Source organism: Chiloscyllium plagiosum, unplaced genomic scaffold, assembly GCF_037043375.1.
Source record: "Chiloscyllium plagiosum isolate Xiang-an unplaced genomic scaffold, Cpla_swu_hap1 HiC_scaffold_4, whole genome shotgun sequence".
NCBI classification, from domain to species: domain Eukaryota; kingdom Metazoa; phylum Chordata; class Chondrichthyes; order Orectolobiformes; family Hemiscylliidae; genus Chiloscyllium; species Chiloscyllium plagiosum.
The window spans coordinates 118,272,026-118,291,847 of NW_028270142.1; the positions used below are offsets into that span (position 1 = coordinate 118,272,026).

At 41.2% G+C, this 19,822-nt stretch overlaps 1 protein-coding gene across 5 annotated transcripts in view; it reads right to left on the reverse strand.

Moving 5' to 3' along the window:
* The window catches only part of zfat (zinc finger and AT hook domain containing), a 148,624-nt gene that overhangs the window by 57,981 nt on the left and 70,821 nt on the right, over positions 1-19,822 (reverse strand). For all 5 annotated transcript variants that reach the window (XR_015757035.1, XM_087986618.1, XM_087986619.1 and 2 more), the window contains one exon: positions 15,260-15,492. Coding sequence is in view for 4 of the 5 variants with exons in the window: in XM_087986618.1 (XP_087842744.1) it covers positions 15,260-15,492 (233 nt within the window). In the remaining variant the exon portion in view is untranslated. The remainder of the gene's footprint in view (positions 1-15,259; positions 15,493-19,822) is intronic.

Sequence of the window (19,822 nt, forward strand, 5' to 3'; positions counted from 1 at the left end):
CCCTTGCCCTTACCTACCATCCCACCAGCAGCCACACCCAGAAGATTATCAGCCACCATTTCTGCCACCTTCAGCAAGATCCCAACACCAGGCACACATTCCCCTCCTCTCCCTTGTTTGCCTTTTGCAGGGACCTTTCCCCCGGTCCACTCTTCCTGATGAAGGGCTTTTGCCCGAAACATCGATTTTCCTGCTCCTTGGATGCTGTGTTTTTGCAGCACTACACTCTCCACTATTCCTTCACACCCCAATACTCCCTCACAGCCCCATGGCACCTTGCCCTGCAACTACTGAAGGTGTAACACCAGCCCAGTCATTACACACTATCTATTGTTAGCCACTAACAGTTTCTATTAACAGCCAATCACGCTCCCTGCCAGCTCGTTATCCACTCGTTTGACTGTCCAACTATTCTTTTCTCTCTTTGGGCTCCAAACCCACCTATTGTTTACTCCTTACCCCCTCTGCCACCCTATCTTTTGCATATAGGCCGACACTTTCCTAGCTATCATCAGTTCTGAGGAAGGGTCACTGAACCCGAAGCATTAACTTTGACGTCTCTTCGCAGATGCTGCCAAACCTGCTGAACTTTTCCTGTAACTTCTATTTTTGTTTCTAATCTTCTGGGGCTGTGTCCATATTTAGAAAATTCTAGAAAATCATTCGCAATGTATCAATATCTCGGCAGCGAATCTCTTCAAATTCTAGGATGCTAATCTTCAGGTCCTGGGCATTTATTACATTCTAATCCTTTGTACTTGTCCAGTACATTTTCTCTGCTAATATTAATTACCTTATATTCAGTGACATCTCAACAACATTCTGTGTTCAAGAATTCAACAGGTACACACCCTGTAAGTGAAGAAATTTCTCCTAATCTTATTCCAAAATGGCATGCAATGTTTCTTGAGACCATGACTCCTTTTTCTGGAGGCCCGGTCAAGAGAAACATCACCTGCATCCAGCCTAGCCTGGCAGAATTTCATATGGTTAAATGAAATCCCTCTCATTCTTCTAAAATTCAGTGAATACAGGCTCAGTCAACCCAATGCCTTCTCATATGACAAACTTGTCATTTCAGGAATTAGATAGAACATTCTCTTTTCTTAGCTAAGGAGACTAAACTTACACAATATTCCAGCTGTGGTCTAACCAAGGCCCCGTATAGCTGCAGTAGGGCTTTGTTACTCCTGTATTGAAACCCTCTTGCAAAGAAGGCCAACAGACCATTTGCCTTCTCAGTGGTTTGCTGTATGCACATGCCTGCTTTCAATGACTAATTTACAAGGTCGCCATGTCTCCTTTGTCTATCAACATTTCTGAATTCACTTACGATTTGAACAATACTCTGCCATTCTGTTTTACCTACCGAAATGGACAACCTCATACTGATCCACATGTTACTGCATCTGCCATGTAATTGTCCACTTGTTAAGTTGCTCTGAAGCCACTTTACATCCTCCTCACAACTTGCAATTTACGTCATTAGCAAATTTGGAAACATTTCATTTGATTCCATTAGCTAAATTGTTGATACATTTGTTGAATAATTGGGTCCAGGCCCTCTCTTCTGTACACATTTGTCACCACGTTCCACTCTGAAAACAATCCATTTATTCCTTTTCGTGGTTTCCTGTCTGCTAACCAATTCTCAGTCTGTGCCACATATTACTCTTATTCATGGAGAGAAAACAAAGTTAACATTTCGAGACTAGTGACCCTTCTTCATGAGTAGCTCGGACATTATGGTATATGTGTTGAAGATAGGAGAGGGTGAGGAAAGGGACTAAATTAATAGGTGAAGAACAGGCCCAGAAAGAGAGAAGACTGATTAGGCAGGCTATTGGAAAGGTTGTGATAATGGAACACTTAGAAAATACCAACAGGATTACACAAAATCAACATGGATTTATAAAACAGAAATTGCGCCTGACAAACCTACTGGCATTTTTTGAGGACTTAACTGTAAAATACACAGGGGACAATGAGTGGATTTGAAGTATTTTGATGTTCAAATTGCTTTTGAGAAAGGCCCATAAAAGAGGTTAGTGTGAAAAATCAAAGCAAATAGAATTAGGGTAATATAAATAAAAGAAAGACCTGCGAATGCTGGAAATCTGAAATTGCTGGAGAAACTCAATTGAACTAGCAATAATAATGGAGAGAAAACAGAGTTAATATTTCGAGTCCTGTAATCCTTCTTTAGAACTATTAGCAGCTAGGAACATGGAATATATTCTGAGGACAGGGAGTAGGAGTAAACAAATGCGTAGGAATAGAGCCCAGAGTTTATCTTCAAGATCAGAGTGGTGCTGGAAAAGCACAGCAGGTCAGGCAGCATCCAAGTAGCAGGAAAATCGATCTTCCTGCTCCTCAGATGCTGCCTGACCTGCTGTGCTTTTCCAGCACCACTCTAATCTTGACTCTAATCTTCAGCATCTGCAGTACCCCCCCCGCCCAGAGTTTATCTGCCTAACTGTCTTTCTCTGTGGGGTCTGTCTCTTCCTACCGTTTACTCCTTCACCCCAAACATCGTCTTTGGATTTTATATGATCCTTAGATTCCTCTGGTAACCACTTGTTAATGGTATACTTCTCCTCTTGTGTTCTTTTACTCAAATGAAGTGTATAACTGAATATAATGCACACATTCATGAGTTAAATATTAATCATTGTCATTTCCTTTTAATGAAATTACCCAGTCTGTCACAACTAATGTATCCTTAGCACCTTCATAGCTCCTTTTGTTTAGATTTGGGACTCTAGTTTCAGTTATCAGAGTTTCACTTTCTACAGTATTCCAATGAAGAATTCCATAACTTTTTTTCATAAACAACCTCTTACTTCAAGATTATTAATTAACCTCTTCTCATCGTACAAAACCAGGTCTAGGATAGCCTGTTCCCTAACTGGTACCTCAATGTACTGGAATTCATCCGCCATCCTGTTCCTAACATGGTTTGCTCAGTCCATAGCACCCCTATTGCATGCATCTATATTTTCCCGTTTAATGCTATCCCATACCTTAACTGTACTTTTCAGGGGCCTCTAGACAAATTGTTGCTTCCCAGCTCCACGCAGAGATTCAACATCTGGATTTTCTACTCCCTTTCCTTTTGTACTATAACATTGATGCCATCATTCATCAACAATGCTACCCAATTTATCTTCAGATCTCAGCCATATCTCCATAACTGCAACTGCACAGCAACGATTTGCCACTATTTATGCTGTTAATTTGTCTACCTTATTGAAAATGCTCTATGCATTCAGATATAGAATCTTTGGACTTATCGTTGTGAATGTTTTACACAAATTTTTTGTACTACAGTCCCACTTACTACTAGCCCTTACTTCATCTACCTTCTATTTTTGTGTTCTACTTTTCTATCTTCCATTTCTAATTTCTTTTTCCCCTTTTTAACTGAGACTTCCATTCCCTGTCACTCTAATTTACACCATTCCTCCACAGTACTAGCAAATATCCATGAGGATATTGGTCTTGGCCTGGCTGGGATACAACCCATCCAGCTTTCCAGATCCCAGCATCCCCAGAATTGGTCATAATGTCTCACGAAACTAAATCCCTCCGTCCTAAACCTATTCTCCATCCACACATTCACACTCGTTTATTCTCCTATTCCTGATCGCTCTTGCAAATGGTACTGGGAGTAATCCTGAGTAAGCTTTGAGGTCCTGCTTTTTAATATATTTCCTAGATCTCTTATTTTTTTTGTGCAGGACCTCATTCCTCTTTTTACCTCTGTCATAGGTAAATGGTACATGTTCCATGACCTCCAGCTGATCCTTATGATAGAGGAAAGGTCATTGATAATGCAACTGAGGATAGTTGGGTCTAGGGCAAAGCCCAGATGAGATATCCTGCAGCTGAGATGGCTGATCTCTAACAACTACAGCCATCTTTCTTTCTACTAGGTATGACACTAAGCAGCAGAGTGTTTCTTCCCTGATTACCTTTGAGTGTGTCTAGAGGACTGTATACCAAGGAAGTTAATCCAGGTGTTCCCCAACAGGAAATTCTGGATGAATCAGGACATAAAGAACCTACTAAAAACCAGCATGAGGCCTTCAAATCAGGAGAGCCACTCAAATACAAGGAATCCAAGTATGACCTTTGCAGAGCCATTAAGACAGCCAAGGATCAATACCAATCCAAAGTAGAGACCCAGACAAACACGCGGCAACTATGGCAAGGACTGAATGACATCACAGGTTCTAAAATAAGACAGTGCAAGATGGGAGACGATGACATATTTCTCCCAGATCGTCTCAATGCCTTCTATGCTCGCTTTGAGCAGAATTTTGGCGGAGAGGTAACACCTATTCTGACAAGTCCTGGCAAACCTATCCCAACAGTCACTACATCAGAGGTCAGAAGTTTTCCTTCGTGTGAATCTAAGGAAAGTGATGGGACCAGGTGTAGTACCAGGCCGTGCACTCAGAGTGCAGATCAACTGGCAGAGGTCTTCTCGGACATCTTCAACCTCTACCTGCAGCAGGCCACTGTCCCTCACTGTTTCAAGAGGGCTAACATCATCTTTGTGCCTAAGAAGGCTCATGCAGCATGTCTCAATGACTACTGCCCAGTGGCCTTAACTTTGGTGGTCATTAAGTGCTTTGAAAGGCTGGTCATGGCATTAATCAACTCCAGTTTGAACTTTTATTGCTGGAACAGCACAGCAGATCAGGCAGCATCCAGGGAACAGGAGATTCGACGTTTCGGGCACAGGCCCTTCTTCCTGTTTCAACTTTGATCTCCAGCATCTGCAGACCTCACTTTCTCCTCGAAGATTAATCAACTCCAGCCTCCCCATTACTCTTGACCCACTCCAATTTGCCTATCAGACCAACAGATCCACGTCAGATGCCATATCACATGCCCTTCACTCCTCCCTAGAACATCTTGACACCAAGAACAGCCACGTAAGAATCCTACTCATTGACTACAGTTCAGCCTTCAACAGTATTATCCCCTCGAGACTGATTACTAAACTTAATGATCTCGGACTAAGCCCCACTCTCTGCAACTGGATCCTCAGTTTCCTGACCTACAGGTCACAATCAGTGAAGACTGGGGACAATATTTCATCCTCACTAACACACAACACTGGAGCCCCCTTGGGGTGCTTACTCAGCCCCTTACTGTACTCACTGTATACCCATGACTGTGTCGCCAAATAACAAACTAATGCCATTTACAAGTTCGCTGATGACACCACCACAGTCGGTTGAATCTCTGATGGCGATGAAGCAGAATACAGGAAGAACTGGAAAAATGACGCACTGAGAACAACCTAGCTCTCAGTGCCGGCAAAATCAAGGAATTCATTATTGACTTTCGATGGCATATTACTCATGCCCCCCCTACACATTAACAGCACAGAGGTGGAAAGTGTCAAGGTCCTAGGAGTGGTCATCCACAACAAGCTTTCTGCGACTCCTCATGTGAACGCACTGGTTACAAAGGCCCAATAACGTCTCTTCTTCCTCAGGCAGCTGAGCAAATTTGGCATGACGACAAATACCCTTGCCAGCTTTTACAGGTGCGCTATCAAGAGCATTCTGTCTGGATGCATCACTACCTGATATGGCAACTGTACCATTCAAGATTGGAGATGGTTACAGAGAATGGTGAACTTGGCCCAGAAAATCTCAAAGGCCAAGGTCCCATCTATAGAATCCATCTACCAGGCCTGCTGTCAAGGAAAGGCCGCCAGCATTCTCAAAGATCCATCCCACCCTGGCAATGTTTTTCTACAACCTGTACCATTGGGAAGAAGGTACAGAAGCCTGAACGCGCACAGCAGCTGGTTTCGTAACAGTTTCTACCCTACTGTTGTTAGAATACCGAATGGACTCACAAACTCTTCACTACCTGTACCTGTGTTTTTGTTTTTTGCCGCTGTTTACCGATTATTTACTTAACTATGTGATCTACCCTGTATGGCTCGCACGACAAAACATTTCACTGTGTCTTGGTACACGTGACACTCAATTCAATTCAATTTAATTCCACTTTTGCTTGGACTCCTTGAACCACACGTGGTCAAATACACCTTTGATGTCAAAGGCAGTCAGTCTCATTGTGTCTCTGGAATTTGATACTTCTGTCCATTTTTGAACCAAGGCTGTAATGAGGTCAGGAGTTAAGTGGCTCTGGCAGAACCAAAACTAGGTATCAGAGAGTAGGTTATTGTTAAGTCAGTGCCTCTTGATACCACTGTTGATGATACTTTAAATCAAATATTGACTCTTTGTTCTTTGGGCAACTGGGGTTAGGCAATAAATTCTGGCCTAGCCAGTAGTACCTACTTCCCATGAACGAATTTTAAAACGTTTATCTATGTTGTAGGTAATGCTCCCCAAATTCTATTAAAGTGGGTTCAATTTTTTAAAATTACTGTTTCACACAAAGAGCATTCTTTGATGCAATGTTACCATTAAATTCTCTGGTCTTTTCTGTTCCACTAAGCTAGTCTTTACCCAAATAATTTCTTATTACTTCAATTTTACATTTTTTAGATTAGATTAGATTAGATTAGATTACAGTGTGGAAACAGGCCCTTCGGCCCAACAAGTCCACACCGAACCGCCGAAGCGAAACCCACCCATACCCCTACATTTACCCCTTACCTAACACTACGGGCAATTTAGTATGGCCAAATCACCGAACCTGCACATCTTTGGACTGTGGGAGGAAACCGGAGCACCCGGAGGAAACCCACGCAGACACGGGGAGAACGTGCAAACTCCACACAGTCAGTCGCCTGAGTCGGGAATTGAACCCGGGTCTCTGGCGCTGCGAGGCAGCAGTGCTAACCACTGTGCCACCGTGCCGCCCACTGTGCCACCGTGGATACTGAAATCTTCTTTCACCAAAGTCTTGCTCCCCCTCTGTGAAAGCTATTTTCCCCTGGTTGACCATGTTTTGGTACACTCCTTTGCTTATACATTCTGACACTTACTGGTTACTGTTAGCTGTATCACTATCCTGTCCTATTTCTTTGCCAACTGTTAATTTTCCAAATCTCCCTTCCTGCTAATTTTCCTGCTACTATTTAGTTTAAAGTCCTATTTTCAGCTCTAGTGATACACCTCACTAGAATAGTGAGCGGCACGGTGGCACAGTGGTTAGCACTGCTGCCTCACAGCGCCTGAGACCCGGGTTCAATTCCCGCCTCAGGCGACTGACTGTGTGGAGTTTGCACGTTCTCCCCGTGTCTGCGTGGGTTTCCTCCGGGTGCTCCGGTTTCCTCCCACAGTCCAAAAGATGTGCAGGGTCAGGTGAATTGGCCATGCTAAATTGCCCGTAGTGTTAGGTAAGGGGTAAATGTAGGGGTATGGGTGGGTTTCGCTTCGGCGGGTCGGTGTGGACTTGTTGGGCCGAAGGGCCTGTTTCTACACTGTAATGTAATCTAAAAAAAAAATCTAATCTAATACTAGTTCCAGCAAAGTTCAGATGAAGCTGATCTCCATGATACAGCTTTCTCTTTCCTCAGTATTAGTATATCTGCTTCAATCACAGTTACAACCACTGTCCATGACCACAGATCAAATCTGAAATACCTCACCCAAAGGGTGTGACATCTCCTGGAAAAAATATGCCCCTGTAACCTTCCTCTCTCTGATGCACTTCAATGTCCAAACCTCGAGTTCCAGATTACCAACTCAGCCTAAGTTCGTTGAAATGAACATGCTGGTGTCCACCAGAATCCCAATGCTACAACTGTAACACATCACCTACTCTGTTACCTTTCTTGTGTTATATTCGACCAACTATGTTTCAAGTCTTAACTGTCACCTGTAGTTTTAATAAGTAGTCCAATTATTTAAGCTATAAATGTAATGTAGTATTTGTACCTCTCCAATATTAGCTTAAAAAAGTCCCACCATTTAGGGATAACATTTTAAAACTGATCAACCAATCATCTATCTGTCACGAACACTGGTTATATGTTGAGGAACCATCTAGAGAACAGGCCAACTAGAATAATTAATATGTAATGAGAAAGGAATGATTGGCGATATAACAGTGTATAGTACTTTGGAGAAGAGGGACCCTGACACGATGGAACTCTTCAACAAGATGGAGATGATGTAGTTGTTTCTGAGTCTAGAACCTCAATAAAAATAAAGTAAACAATGATGGTATGAGGCATGAATTGGCTATGATAAATTGGGGAGCATTATTTAAAAGGAATGACGGTAGATTGGCGATGGCAAAGATTTAAAAAATTCATGGAGGAACAACAATTGTTCATTCCTGTCTAACACAAAAAAAGGCGAAAGATGGTCCAATCATGGCTAACAAGGGAAATTAGAGATAATATTAAATCTGAAGAAGGGGCATACAAATTCAATAAAAAAGCATAGAAGAACTGAGGATTAATTGGGAACAGTTTAGATTTTTGGTGAAGGAGGACAAGGAGATTGATTTGAGAGGGGAAAACGGAATACAAAAGTAAGCTTGTCGGGAATACACAAAATGATTGCAAAAGCACATACAGGTTTAGGAAGAGAAAAGTATTAGTGAAGAGAAATACAGGTGCCTTTAATCAGAAACAAGTCAGTTATAATAGGGAACAAAGAGATGGCAGAGCAATTAAATACATATTTTGATTCTGTCTTCATAAAAAGGACACAAATAGTGTCCTACTTCTCAAAAATGTTGGAGAACACAGGGTCAAGTGAGAGGGAGGAACTGAAGGAAATCAGCATTATTACGGAAATACTGTTGGGAAATTGATGCAATTAAAAGCCATTAAATCCTATGGTCTGACAATCTACATCCCAGAATGCTTAAGAAAGTTAGCATAGAAATAGTGGCTGCATTGGTAGTTATCTTTCAAGATTCCAAGACTATGGAACAGTTCCTATGGATTGGAGGGTAGCTAATGTAGCACCACTACTTAAAACAGATGGTAGAGAGATATCAGGGAATTACAGACTGTTAACCTGATATTAGTAGTTGAGGAAATGTTGGAGTCCACTTAAAATATTTAATAACTGAGCATTTGGAAAACAGTGAGAGGAATGAACAGAGTCAGCAGGGATTTACAAAAAGGGAGACCATACTTGACAAATCTATTGGAATATTTTGAGAATGTACCTAGTAGAGTTGATGTGATTTATTTAGTCCAAAACTCCAAGTAAAGGACCTGTAGGTGTGATAGCATATAAAACTAATGAGTGACAGATTGGAGATGGTGCATTGTAATGGATAGAGAACTGGTTGAGAGACAGGAAACAAGGAATAGAAATAAACTGAATGGTGGTAGTGGGGTAATATAGGAATTGGTGCTTGGCTCCCAGGTATCCATAATGTCATGAATGACTTAGATAATGGAACAAAAGGTAATTTCTCCACATTTGAAAACAACACAAAGCTTGGTGAGAGGAGGATGGAAAGATTCTTCTGTGTGATATGAACAAATTGAGAAAGTGGGCAAATGAATGGCCAATAAAGCATAATGGGAATAAATGTGACATAGCAAGAACGGGAAGGTAGATTGGAAAAGGGGGAAGATGCAATGAGGTCTGGATGTCCTCAAACACCAGTTACTGAAGTAAGCACACAGGTGCAGTAGGCAGTGAAGAAGGCAAATGCTATACAGTATTGGAGCAGGCCACTTGGTTCCATGAGCTACTCGGCTACCTAACACAATCACAGCTAACTGTCCAAATTAATATTCTGCTCCCTATTCTCTCCATGTCACTTGATCCCTTTAGGCCTGAGAACTCTATCTTATGTATGCTGCTACAGCAGCAGAATTCAAGTAAGGAGCAAGGATGCTTTGCTGCAATTGCACAGGGCCTTGGTGAGACTACATCTGGAATATTCTGCACAGTTTTGGTTTCCTTAAATGAGAAAGGATAGCGGGAGTGCAGTGAAAGTTACCAGACTGATTCCTGGGATGTCAGGACTGACGTAAAATAACACACTCGATCAATTAGGTCTATATTCATTGGCTTTTAGAAGAAGCAGATCTCATAGAAAACTATAAAATTCTAACAAGATAAGATACTTGCAGAAAGGATCTTCTCAATAACCAGGAGTCCAGAATCAGGAATCACAGTCTAAGGATATGACGTAGGCCACTTAGGACAGAGATGAGAAGAAATTTCTTCATCCAGAGAGTGTTGAGCTTGCAGAATCATCTACCACAGATAATGGCTAAGGCCAAAATATTAAATGTTTTCAATAAGGAGTTTGATACTGTTCTGAGGGCTAAAGGAATCCAGGCTATAGGGAAATACAGTAAAGCATTTCCTAAAGCAATTCACAGGAGGAATATTACGTGCAGTTCTGGTCTCCCTCCTATAGGAAGGATTTTGTGAAACTTGAAAAGGTTCAGAAAAGATTTACAAGGATGTTGCAAGGGTTGGAGGATTTGTGTTATCGGGAGAGACTGAATAAGCTGCAGCTGTTTTACCTAGAGCATCTGAGGCTGAGGGGTGACCATATAGAGGCTCATAAAATCATAAGGGACATGGATATGAGGGAGTCCAGAATTAGAGGGCATTGGTTTAGGGTGAGAGGGGAAGGATTTAAAATGGATCTAAGGGGGCAACGTTCTCATGCAAAAGGTACTGTGTATTTGAAATGAGCTGCCAGAGGAAGTGGTGCAGACTGGTACAATTTAAAAGGTACCTGGATGAGTATATGAATAGGAAGGGTTTAGAGGGATATGGGCTAAGTGCTGGCAAATGGGATTAGGTTAATTTAGTATATCTGGTCAGCATGGATGAGTTGGACTGAAGGGTCTATTTTCGTGCTATACATCTCTATGACTGAGTGTCTACAAATAAAATCTGACACCGAACCAAAAAAAAGGAATATTAGGACAGACAAAAGCTTGGTCAAAGAGGTAGGTTTTAAAGTCTATCTTAAAAGAAAAAAAAACAGAGAAGAAGTGGTGAGAGGAGGGGTGAATATTCTGCAGCTTAGTACTTTGGCAGCCTGAAGCACAGCCACCAATAATATGGTAATTAAAATGAATGCAAATAGACTAGAATTGGAACAGGACAGACATTTTGGAACATTGGGATGGAGTAGCATACAGATCTAGAGAATGGCGAGCCCGTGGATGGATTTGAAAACAATGACATTTTTTTGGTGTTGCCAGACAGGTTAATCTGCACACAAGTAGGTCAATCACCACGAGTGATGAGGTAAACATAACTTAATGCGAGGTGGACTATGGGAAGCACAGTTTTGGATGAATTTAATATTTTGAAGTGTGGACAAAATAAGACCAGCCAAGAGTCAAGTCTTAAGGTAACTAACAAAGGATGAGGCTTTCATCAGCAGTTGAGAGGAGATGAGGCAAAATCAAATCAAATTAATTATGGATGTCGGCAGCTTTGTTGATGCAGAAATCAGTGATCAGAAGTTCATCTCAGAGTCAAATACTGACTAAAGTTCAAATGGTCAGAATTCACCTCAGACAGTTTCCAGGAAGAAAGATGGGGTCTGTAGCTAGGGATTAGAAGTTAGGTTGGGGGTCAAAAATAATTGCCTCAGTTCTCCAAATCAGTTGCTGAATGTTCCAGCTCCAGCAGTTGTGTGTGACAAAAATTTGGACAGATTAAAGATAAGTTACTTAGTCAGGCATGCTTTGAGGTGAAATGGAAATAATACATTCAGGCAGTGTGGCATACAGATTAGCTATCGGTGTATTTTTATTCTTTCAGAATATAGTGCATAATTTTAATAATTCAGTGATTAAAAGAATAAAACTGGCCAATATAGACGTCAAGGAAGCTAATTCATGATATTAAGAACAAGGATAGCATTTCTGATGAGCTATCTGTTCACTTTCCCCAGTTTCCAAGTCCAACCTAGACAGATAGAAATGTGGAATGATGATGGAAAGAGTGAATTTTAATTGTTACTGTGGCTGGTGATGAAAACAAATCAGGGAAGAAAAATAAAGCTTTTTTTTTGCTTGTCTTTACCTCCTCAAGGCATTCTAAAATGATACACAATTAATAAGTTATTTTTAAAGCAGAGCCCCATTATTATATTCATTTAAGAAACAACCAAACCTACCAACAGCAATAAGATGTAGCAAATGAATCTGTATTTAGCTTTGTTTGTTGGGAACACCTGGAAGGACTTTTCTTGGAATAGCACTTTTATATCCACCTCGACAATTGGACAAATCACTATTCTTTCACATCCAAATTATTAAAGGTAGAAGTTGCTATAGCCCTATTGAAACATACAGCTGTTCTCTCGTTAGAGAGAGAGATTAACTGTTGGTGGTTTAATTTAAGGATTCCCTCATTGCGATTAGCTCAGTTGGGCTGGTTTGTGATGCAGAGTGATGCCAATAGCAAAGGTACATTTCCCACAACAGCTTAGGTTACAATGAAAATCCCTCCTTAACTTCTCCCTTACACTACTGATAAATCAACATTCACTCATTATTGTACAGACTTGTTAGCCTAACCTACGTGTTCAAGTCTTGGAATGGGTCTTGAACTCAAGATTTTCAAATGGAATACAATACTATTGGTGACACTTTTCTAAAGTTTAATATCATCACATAATGATGCATATATTTAAGTGAGGTTGAGAAAAACAGTTTTACTTAATAGCTGGTTTGAATTCAAGATTTATAGATAGTCCATTCAAAAGTTGAAAAAGTCTGGTTGCCTGATGCTAAACACTGGAACCAATATTACCTTGGGATCAGCATTCATTGGTTATAAAGACTCATAGAAGATAGGAGGAAGTGTAGTCCATTCAACCCATAAAGCCTGCTCTGCCATTCAATATGACCATGGGTGATCATCAAGCTCAATGCCTTAATCACACCCTCCTCCATAGCCCTTTATCCTTAGCCACAAGAGTTATATTTAGCTCCTTCTAGAAAGTACATGTTTTGGCCTCAACCACTTTCCACAAACTCACCATGGGCGGCACAGTAGTTAGCACTGCTGCCTCACAGCGCCAGAGACCCATGTTCCATTCCCGCCTCAGGCAACTGTCTGTGTGGAGTTTGCACATTCTCCCAGTGTCTGCATGGGTTTCCTCCGGGTGCTCCGGTTTCCTCCCATAGTCCAAAAATGTGCAGGTTAGGTGAATTGGCCATGCTAAATTGCCCGTAGTGTTAGGTGAAGGGGTAAATGTAGGGGAATGGGTCTGGGTGGGTTACTCTTCAGAGGGTTGGTATGGACTTTATGGGCCGAAGGGCCTGTTTCCACACTGTAAGTAATCTAATCACCATTCTCTGGGTGAAGAAATATTGTCTCACCTCAGTCATAAAAGGTGTACCCCTTATCCTTAAACTATAATCCCCAATCCTGAAGTGTCTCACCATCAAGAACATCCTTACTGCATTTAACCTGTACAGTCCTGTTAAAATGTTGTAAGTTTCTATAAGAACCCTCCTCATTCTTCTACATTGCAGTGAGTACAATCCTCAGTGACTCAATCTCTCCTCATATGTCAGTCATTCTATTCCAGGAATCAATTTGGGAAACGTTTGCTGCACTCTGTCTATAGCAAGAGTATCTTTCTTCAGATAAGGAGATCAAAACTGCACACAATACTCCAATAGCCTCAGCAATGCCCGGTATAATTACAGCAATACATCCTTGTTTCTGTACTCAATCCTCTCACTATGAAGACTGACGTACATTTGTCTTCTTTACTATTTGCTACAGCTGCTTACTTTCAGCGATCCAAGTGCTGTCAAACATTCCCCCCTCTCAATTTATAGCCAAATAACAATCTGCCTTTCAATTTTTGCGAGCAAAGTAGACAATATCACATTTGTCCAAATTATATTGCACCTGTCATGCATTTGCTCACTTCCTCAACCTGCTGAAATCTCACAATATCTCTGCATCTTCCTAACAGCTCACCCTTTCACCGAGCTTTGTGCCATCTGCAAAATTTAAGATATTACATTTAGTTTTATCTTCTAAATAATTAATATATATGGAATAGCTGGGTTTCTAGTGCTAATCTCTATGGCACCCCATTAGTCACTACCTGCCATTCAGAAAAAGACCTATTTCTACTCTTGGTTTCCTTAATGCTTACTAATTTTCTAATCATGTCATACACTGTCCAAGATCCCCCATATTACACATTAATCTCTTATGTGGGACTTTGTCAAAAGCCTTCTGAAAGTCCAAATAAACCACATCCACTGGCTCCTCCTGATCAATTTTACAAGTTACATTCTCAAATAATTCCAGTAGATTTGTCAACATGATTTCCCTTTTGTAAATCTATGCTGACTGTGTCTGAATCTCTTAATTGGAGATTGGAGGTTAGCTAACGTAGTTAATCTGACTCTCCTGCTTTCCACAGTTTTCTAAGTGTTCTGCTATAAAATGTTTGATAACGGACTCTAGCATTTTTCCCACTACTGACATCAGAGCCAGTGAACTATAATTCCCTGCTTTCTTTTTACTTCCTTTTTTGAATAGCGTGGCTCCATTAGCTAACTTCAAATCTACAGGAACTGTTCTGGAGTCTAAGGGCTTATGCCCAAAACGTCGATTCTCCTGTTCCCTGGATGCTTCCTGACCTGCTGCGCTTTTCCAGCAACACATTTTCAGCTCTGATCTCCAGCATCTGCAGACCTCACTTTCTCCTTGAAAAATAACCATCAAGGTAACTACTATCACATCAATTTCTCCAACATGATTTCTCTATTAATACAGAATTGTTTCAGTTTCTCCCCCTCACTAAACCCTGTGTTGCCTATCATATCCGCTATGCTATTTATTCTTTGTTTGTGAAGACAGAAGCAAAGTAAGAATTTAGTTTTGTCAGGCATTTCTTTGCTCTCTATTATAAATTCCCCTGTTTCTGACTGTAAAAGACCTACATTAGTTTTCACCAACGCTCTTCTCTTTACCTACCAAAATAAACTTTTACAGTCAGTTCTTATGTTCCCTGCAAGTTATACTCTATTTTCCACTTCTTAATCAATACCTGGTCCTCCTTTGCTAACTTCCAAACTATTCCCAATCTTTAGGTCTATTGTTCTTTTGCCACTTTGTATGCCTCTGCTTTGCAGTTAGTATGATCTATAACTTCCCTCATAAGCCATTGTTTGGTCACAATTCTCTTTGCACCAAACAGGAATAGATAATTTTGTAGTTCACTCTTTGGATATGGAGTGGCAAACATTCAATGTAATTCCTTTCAGTAATATTTCCCAACCCAGCATAGCAACACTTAGTGGTAGAGAGTGTTGGGCGTAAGAACTTACCAGTTCACCATGGTTTTTCTGGTGTGCCTGCAGCTTGTACTTGTCCGCAGTGGTGTAACCGCATCCCTCAGATGAGCACCTCAGCTGAATGTTGCTGTGTTTCTGCACGACATGACGTTTGAGACAGTTCTTGGTGATGGAGGAGTAGCTGCATTGAGAGCAGTAATACAGGTGCTCCCGGGTGTGCGTCCGAATGTGCATATCATAATGGACTTGGTACCAGTATAATTTTCCTTTAATAAGGAGCAGAATGGGAAAAGAAGAGGCAGGGGAAAGTAGGATTTTGGAGGAAAATAAATAATTAAGACTAAAATGCTGGCCATACTCCTTAGGCGTGAATGAAACTACATCATAGCTAAAACAACCTAGTTGCAAAATAGGAGGCTGAAAGAGTCAAATGTAATAATTGCAAACACATCCGTCTGAAGTACTCATATTCTTCAGTTATTCACATTGTTAATGATTTTATATGTTTCACTGCTAGGTTTCTAAGCATATATACAAAAGGTATGGTATCCAAATTATTTGAAGGAGGCTTCTGACAAAATTAATTTTGGTTTATTTAGGTATTGGAAACGATAATGGCAAACTCAGCCCCTTCAGCCCTGCAAAATCTTCTTTACCATCTGGAAGGACAAGGGTAGCAAATACATGGAAAACCACTATCAATTAGCTGCAAAATAGTCTCTGTAAGAAAGGAATGAAGTGGGCAATACTTTTTCTAATACCTCAACAATACAAGACTATTGTTTCTATCATACAAGAACCTACCAACAATAATTTTGTTATGATACAAGCACACAGCAACTCATATCACGTTATGTTTTCCTTTCAAACAAGACTGCAGTCAAGAGTGTGGTGTGGGAAAAGCACAGCAGGTCAGACAGCGTCTGAGGAGCAGGAGAATTGATGTTTCGGGCATAAGCCCTTAATCGGGAATGAGCTTCATTCCTGTCCAAGGGCTTATGCCCAAAACCTCGGTTCTCCTGCTCCTTGGATGTTGCCTGCTGTGTTTTTTCTGCATCACACTCTCAACTCTGATCTCCAGCATCTACAGTCCTCACATTCTCGTAAATGAGACTGCAGCACAGTACAACTATTATTTAACGGGACAGTGTAGTAAGAAGGACAGACTGAACAGCTTTCATCTATTGAAAACGTCTGAGTGAGCAATTGTCTGATATATTTGGTTAAGTAGGTGGAAATGTGGCAAATGGAAAAAATCCAGAACAGCTGAGAGATAATGCTCATCAGGACAAACCAAGGTTGGGAATATACAATAAACAGAAGGATCTTCAGAGGGATAGAGATCTCTGGGCATATCTACAAGTTTTTTTGCATGTGACAAATCAGGTAGATAAAGTGTTTAAAAATAGCACATTGAACACTTCATTGAGTGAAGCATTAAACACAATAACTGTGATGCAAAGCTGGAACTGTATAAAATGCTAATTAGGTGACAGGTGAAATTTATAAACAGCTTTGGCACACTGCATTACAAGAAGGAAGCTAAGGGTACAGAAGAAATTCACAGGAATGTTGTCAGAGATCGAAAATTACAGCAATGAGCATAGATTGAATAAGTTAGGGATATTTTCATTCAAACAAAGTTGAGGGGTGACCTAATTGAGGTGCACAAAATTATGACAGGCCTAGATAGAATGGATAAAAAAGATGTCTTTCTTTCAGTTACCAGAGGATACAGATTTAAGATGACTTAGATTTAGAACAGACATGAGGAAATGCATTTTCATCCAGATTGCAGTGGGTTTCTGCAATTCACTGACTGGTTTAACGGTGGAGGAGATACCCTCAATTCTAAATAGGTACCTGGATCTCTACCTGAATTGTTCTAATCTGTAAGGGCATGGACGAAGTGTTAGAAGATGGCAGTGGAATGCATAGCTGGTTGTTATTTACTATAAACTGTTTTCTTTCACTGCTTGCACAGATAAATTGGACTGAATAGTCTCTTTCCATGTCATAACATTTCTACGGTTCTACGACTTTCCCATGAATTCACTGGGATAGAGAAATGGCAAGAAATAAATATTTAAAATTTGGGGGAGAAGTGTTGGAAAAAGAACTGTCATAACATTCAAGACTATGGCCCATTTGCTGGAAAGAATGTCATTTTTAGTCAGTACAGACTCAATGAGCCAAATGGCTTCTTCTGTTCTGTGTGATTCCATGTGCTTTTACTTAAATCAAATTTAGGTAAAGTATTATTTGTGATTTACTTCCAGGGTTCGTGACTGAGGGATAAATTATTTCAATTGTCAGAACCTTATGGGGGTCTGAACAATATGGGTTATGGTGAGAAATGCGGCAGAAGTGCACAAGATGTTCAGTGAGACCTATCTCGATGTTGGGAACAACTCACTGCATCTTTTCACTGTGCTCTGGGCATCAAGGAGAGACTTTCGCTAGATGGCATTGAATTGCCTATGAAATGGAATCATTATTTTTCAACAACTTTATTAATTGCACATCTCACCTTATTAATAAGTGCTCCTACCTACAATATTAACATTGTTAGCAAACTAGATGAGAATTCTTGACATGGAAGGCAGAATGGGTGCCTGGCAACTTGCTGCTTGTTCCAAGAGACCTGCATGTTGCACGCCGGGAACCAGCATTTCACAGTATGGGCACTGGCCACATGAACCCCGCAGCCACTGGCATCAGCATCAATACATGCCAGCTTCTAAGAACCTTAATGGCTTCTGCACTTCAATGCTTCACCTTGAGTCGTCAGAGCAAATATTATTGTAATACTGCAGCAAGACATTTTGCATTGAGGGTCTTGCACTCAGGCTGCAATTAGGAATAGCACAATGACTTAATGGTTAGCACTGCTGCCTCACAGCACCAGGATCTAGGTTCAATTCCAGCCTCAGGTGTGGCGTTTGACCATTCACCCCATTTCTATGTGGGTTTCCTCAGGGTGCTCCAGTTTCCTCCCACAGTCCAAAGATGTGCAGGTTAGGTGGATTGGCTATGCTAAATTTCCCACAGTATCCAGGGGTGTGTAGGTTAAGTGGATTAGTCAAGAGAAATGGAAGGTTATGTGAATGGGGCTGGGAAGAGGGGAGGGGGGTGAGTCTGGTTGGGTTGCTTTTCAAAGAACTGGTGTGGACCTGCTGGGCTGAATGGCTTATTTCCAGACTGTAGAGATTCTATGATTCCAAGCTATTCATTTGCGCTCTTAGTGCTCGCTGATTTTGCGCCTACCTGGACGTGAATAGCATCCATATGGTGTATTGCTTTTCTCGTGCTCTGCTTCCTCAAGAAATTCTAAGGGTTTTGAAGCTCACAAGGATCACAGGATTGCTATATTGCTGTGACATTTAGCACAGACTCAAAGCCAGGAGCTCGACAAAGTTGCCAGTCGGCCTCAGTCGAATGAAGGGAAATAGCCTTTAGGCAGGGGGTTTCAGCACAGTATGTTAAGGGCAGCCTGCAAGTGCAGGGGTTTTTACAAAGTCAGTCAGCTGCTCGGGCACTCAGAGTGAGAGTGCCCTCCCCATAAGGGGTGAGGACCTGAATATCAGACAGCATACCATCCGTCTCTACTCTTTCCATCTTATTGTGGGTTGTTATCCCCCTGGAATCATAGAGAGGCAGGTAGTAAAGGAGATGAAAATGGCTAGCACAACTGTTAATTTTGGAGTAGGTGGGGAGGTAACTCAACTTAGAGAGAAGGCAAGGCAGAAGGCATGCAAAGTTAATGCTATCAACGAATTGTGATGAATGCCTGTGAGTGAGGGAAGTACAGTCAAGAGTGAGAATGGTGGAGCATAAGTCTTGGTGAGAGACAGGTACACGAGCAGAGATAAAGTGAATGTGTTGCATCGGCGAGCAGGTGGTAACACTTATGTTCACTTACGAGTGTAGAAGGTAATTGATCTTCTTCATACATTACTGTGCATTCTTCTGGACATCCCAGACTGCACTGACTGGGTCACAACCTCAGGACAAGCTGGCATGGTTTAATGTGTGGCCTCCATTTTTAGTCCTGGGGTTACTGCGCCACTCTGTCATCAGGCCGTCCAAGACTGTGCCAGTAATGTGAGGTGCTAATTTCCTTTCACCACTATGTTCAGGGCAAATATCATGAACTGTGCGGGCCAACTCCAGGATAACAGTGTATTTAAAGATGGTCCTGCTGCCACAGATGGTGATCCATTCCAGGATATCGCAGCAGCGGCAAGCTGCTCGAGGTATAGTGAGTGGTAGGTGTAGAATCAAGCAAGAGGAGCATCTTGGGGCAAGTTAGTTAGTTAATGAGGTGAGTTTAGGAAGATACGTCAAGGGATCTCACTAGGCCTCAAAGACAGAAACCCTCTGTGAAACTTGATGAAACTGACACTTTGTCAAATTAACATAACTTTAAGCCCAATTCTCAAGATTTGACTGCATTGGTGCATGAAAGAAGCATTAAACATGACAAAAGAATGCACATATGATTTGACTGTTTGCACTGCAGAAAAGATGTGAAGCCCTTGAGAAGATGCTGAAAAGATGAATCAGAATCATTCTAGGGATCACAATTTTAGTTGC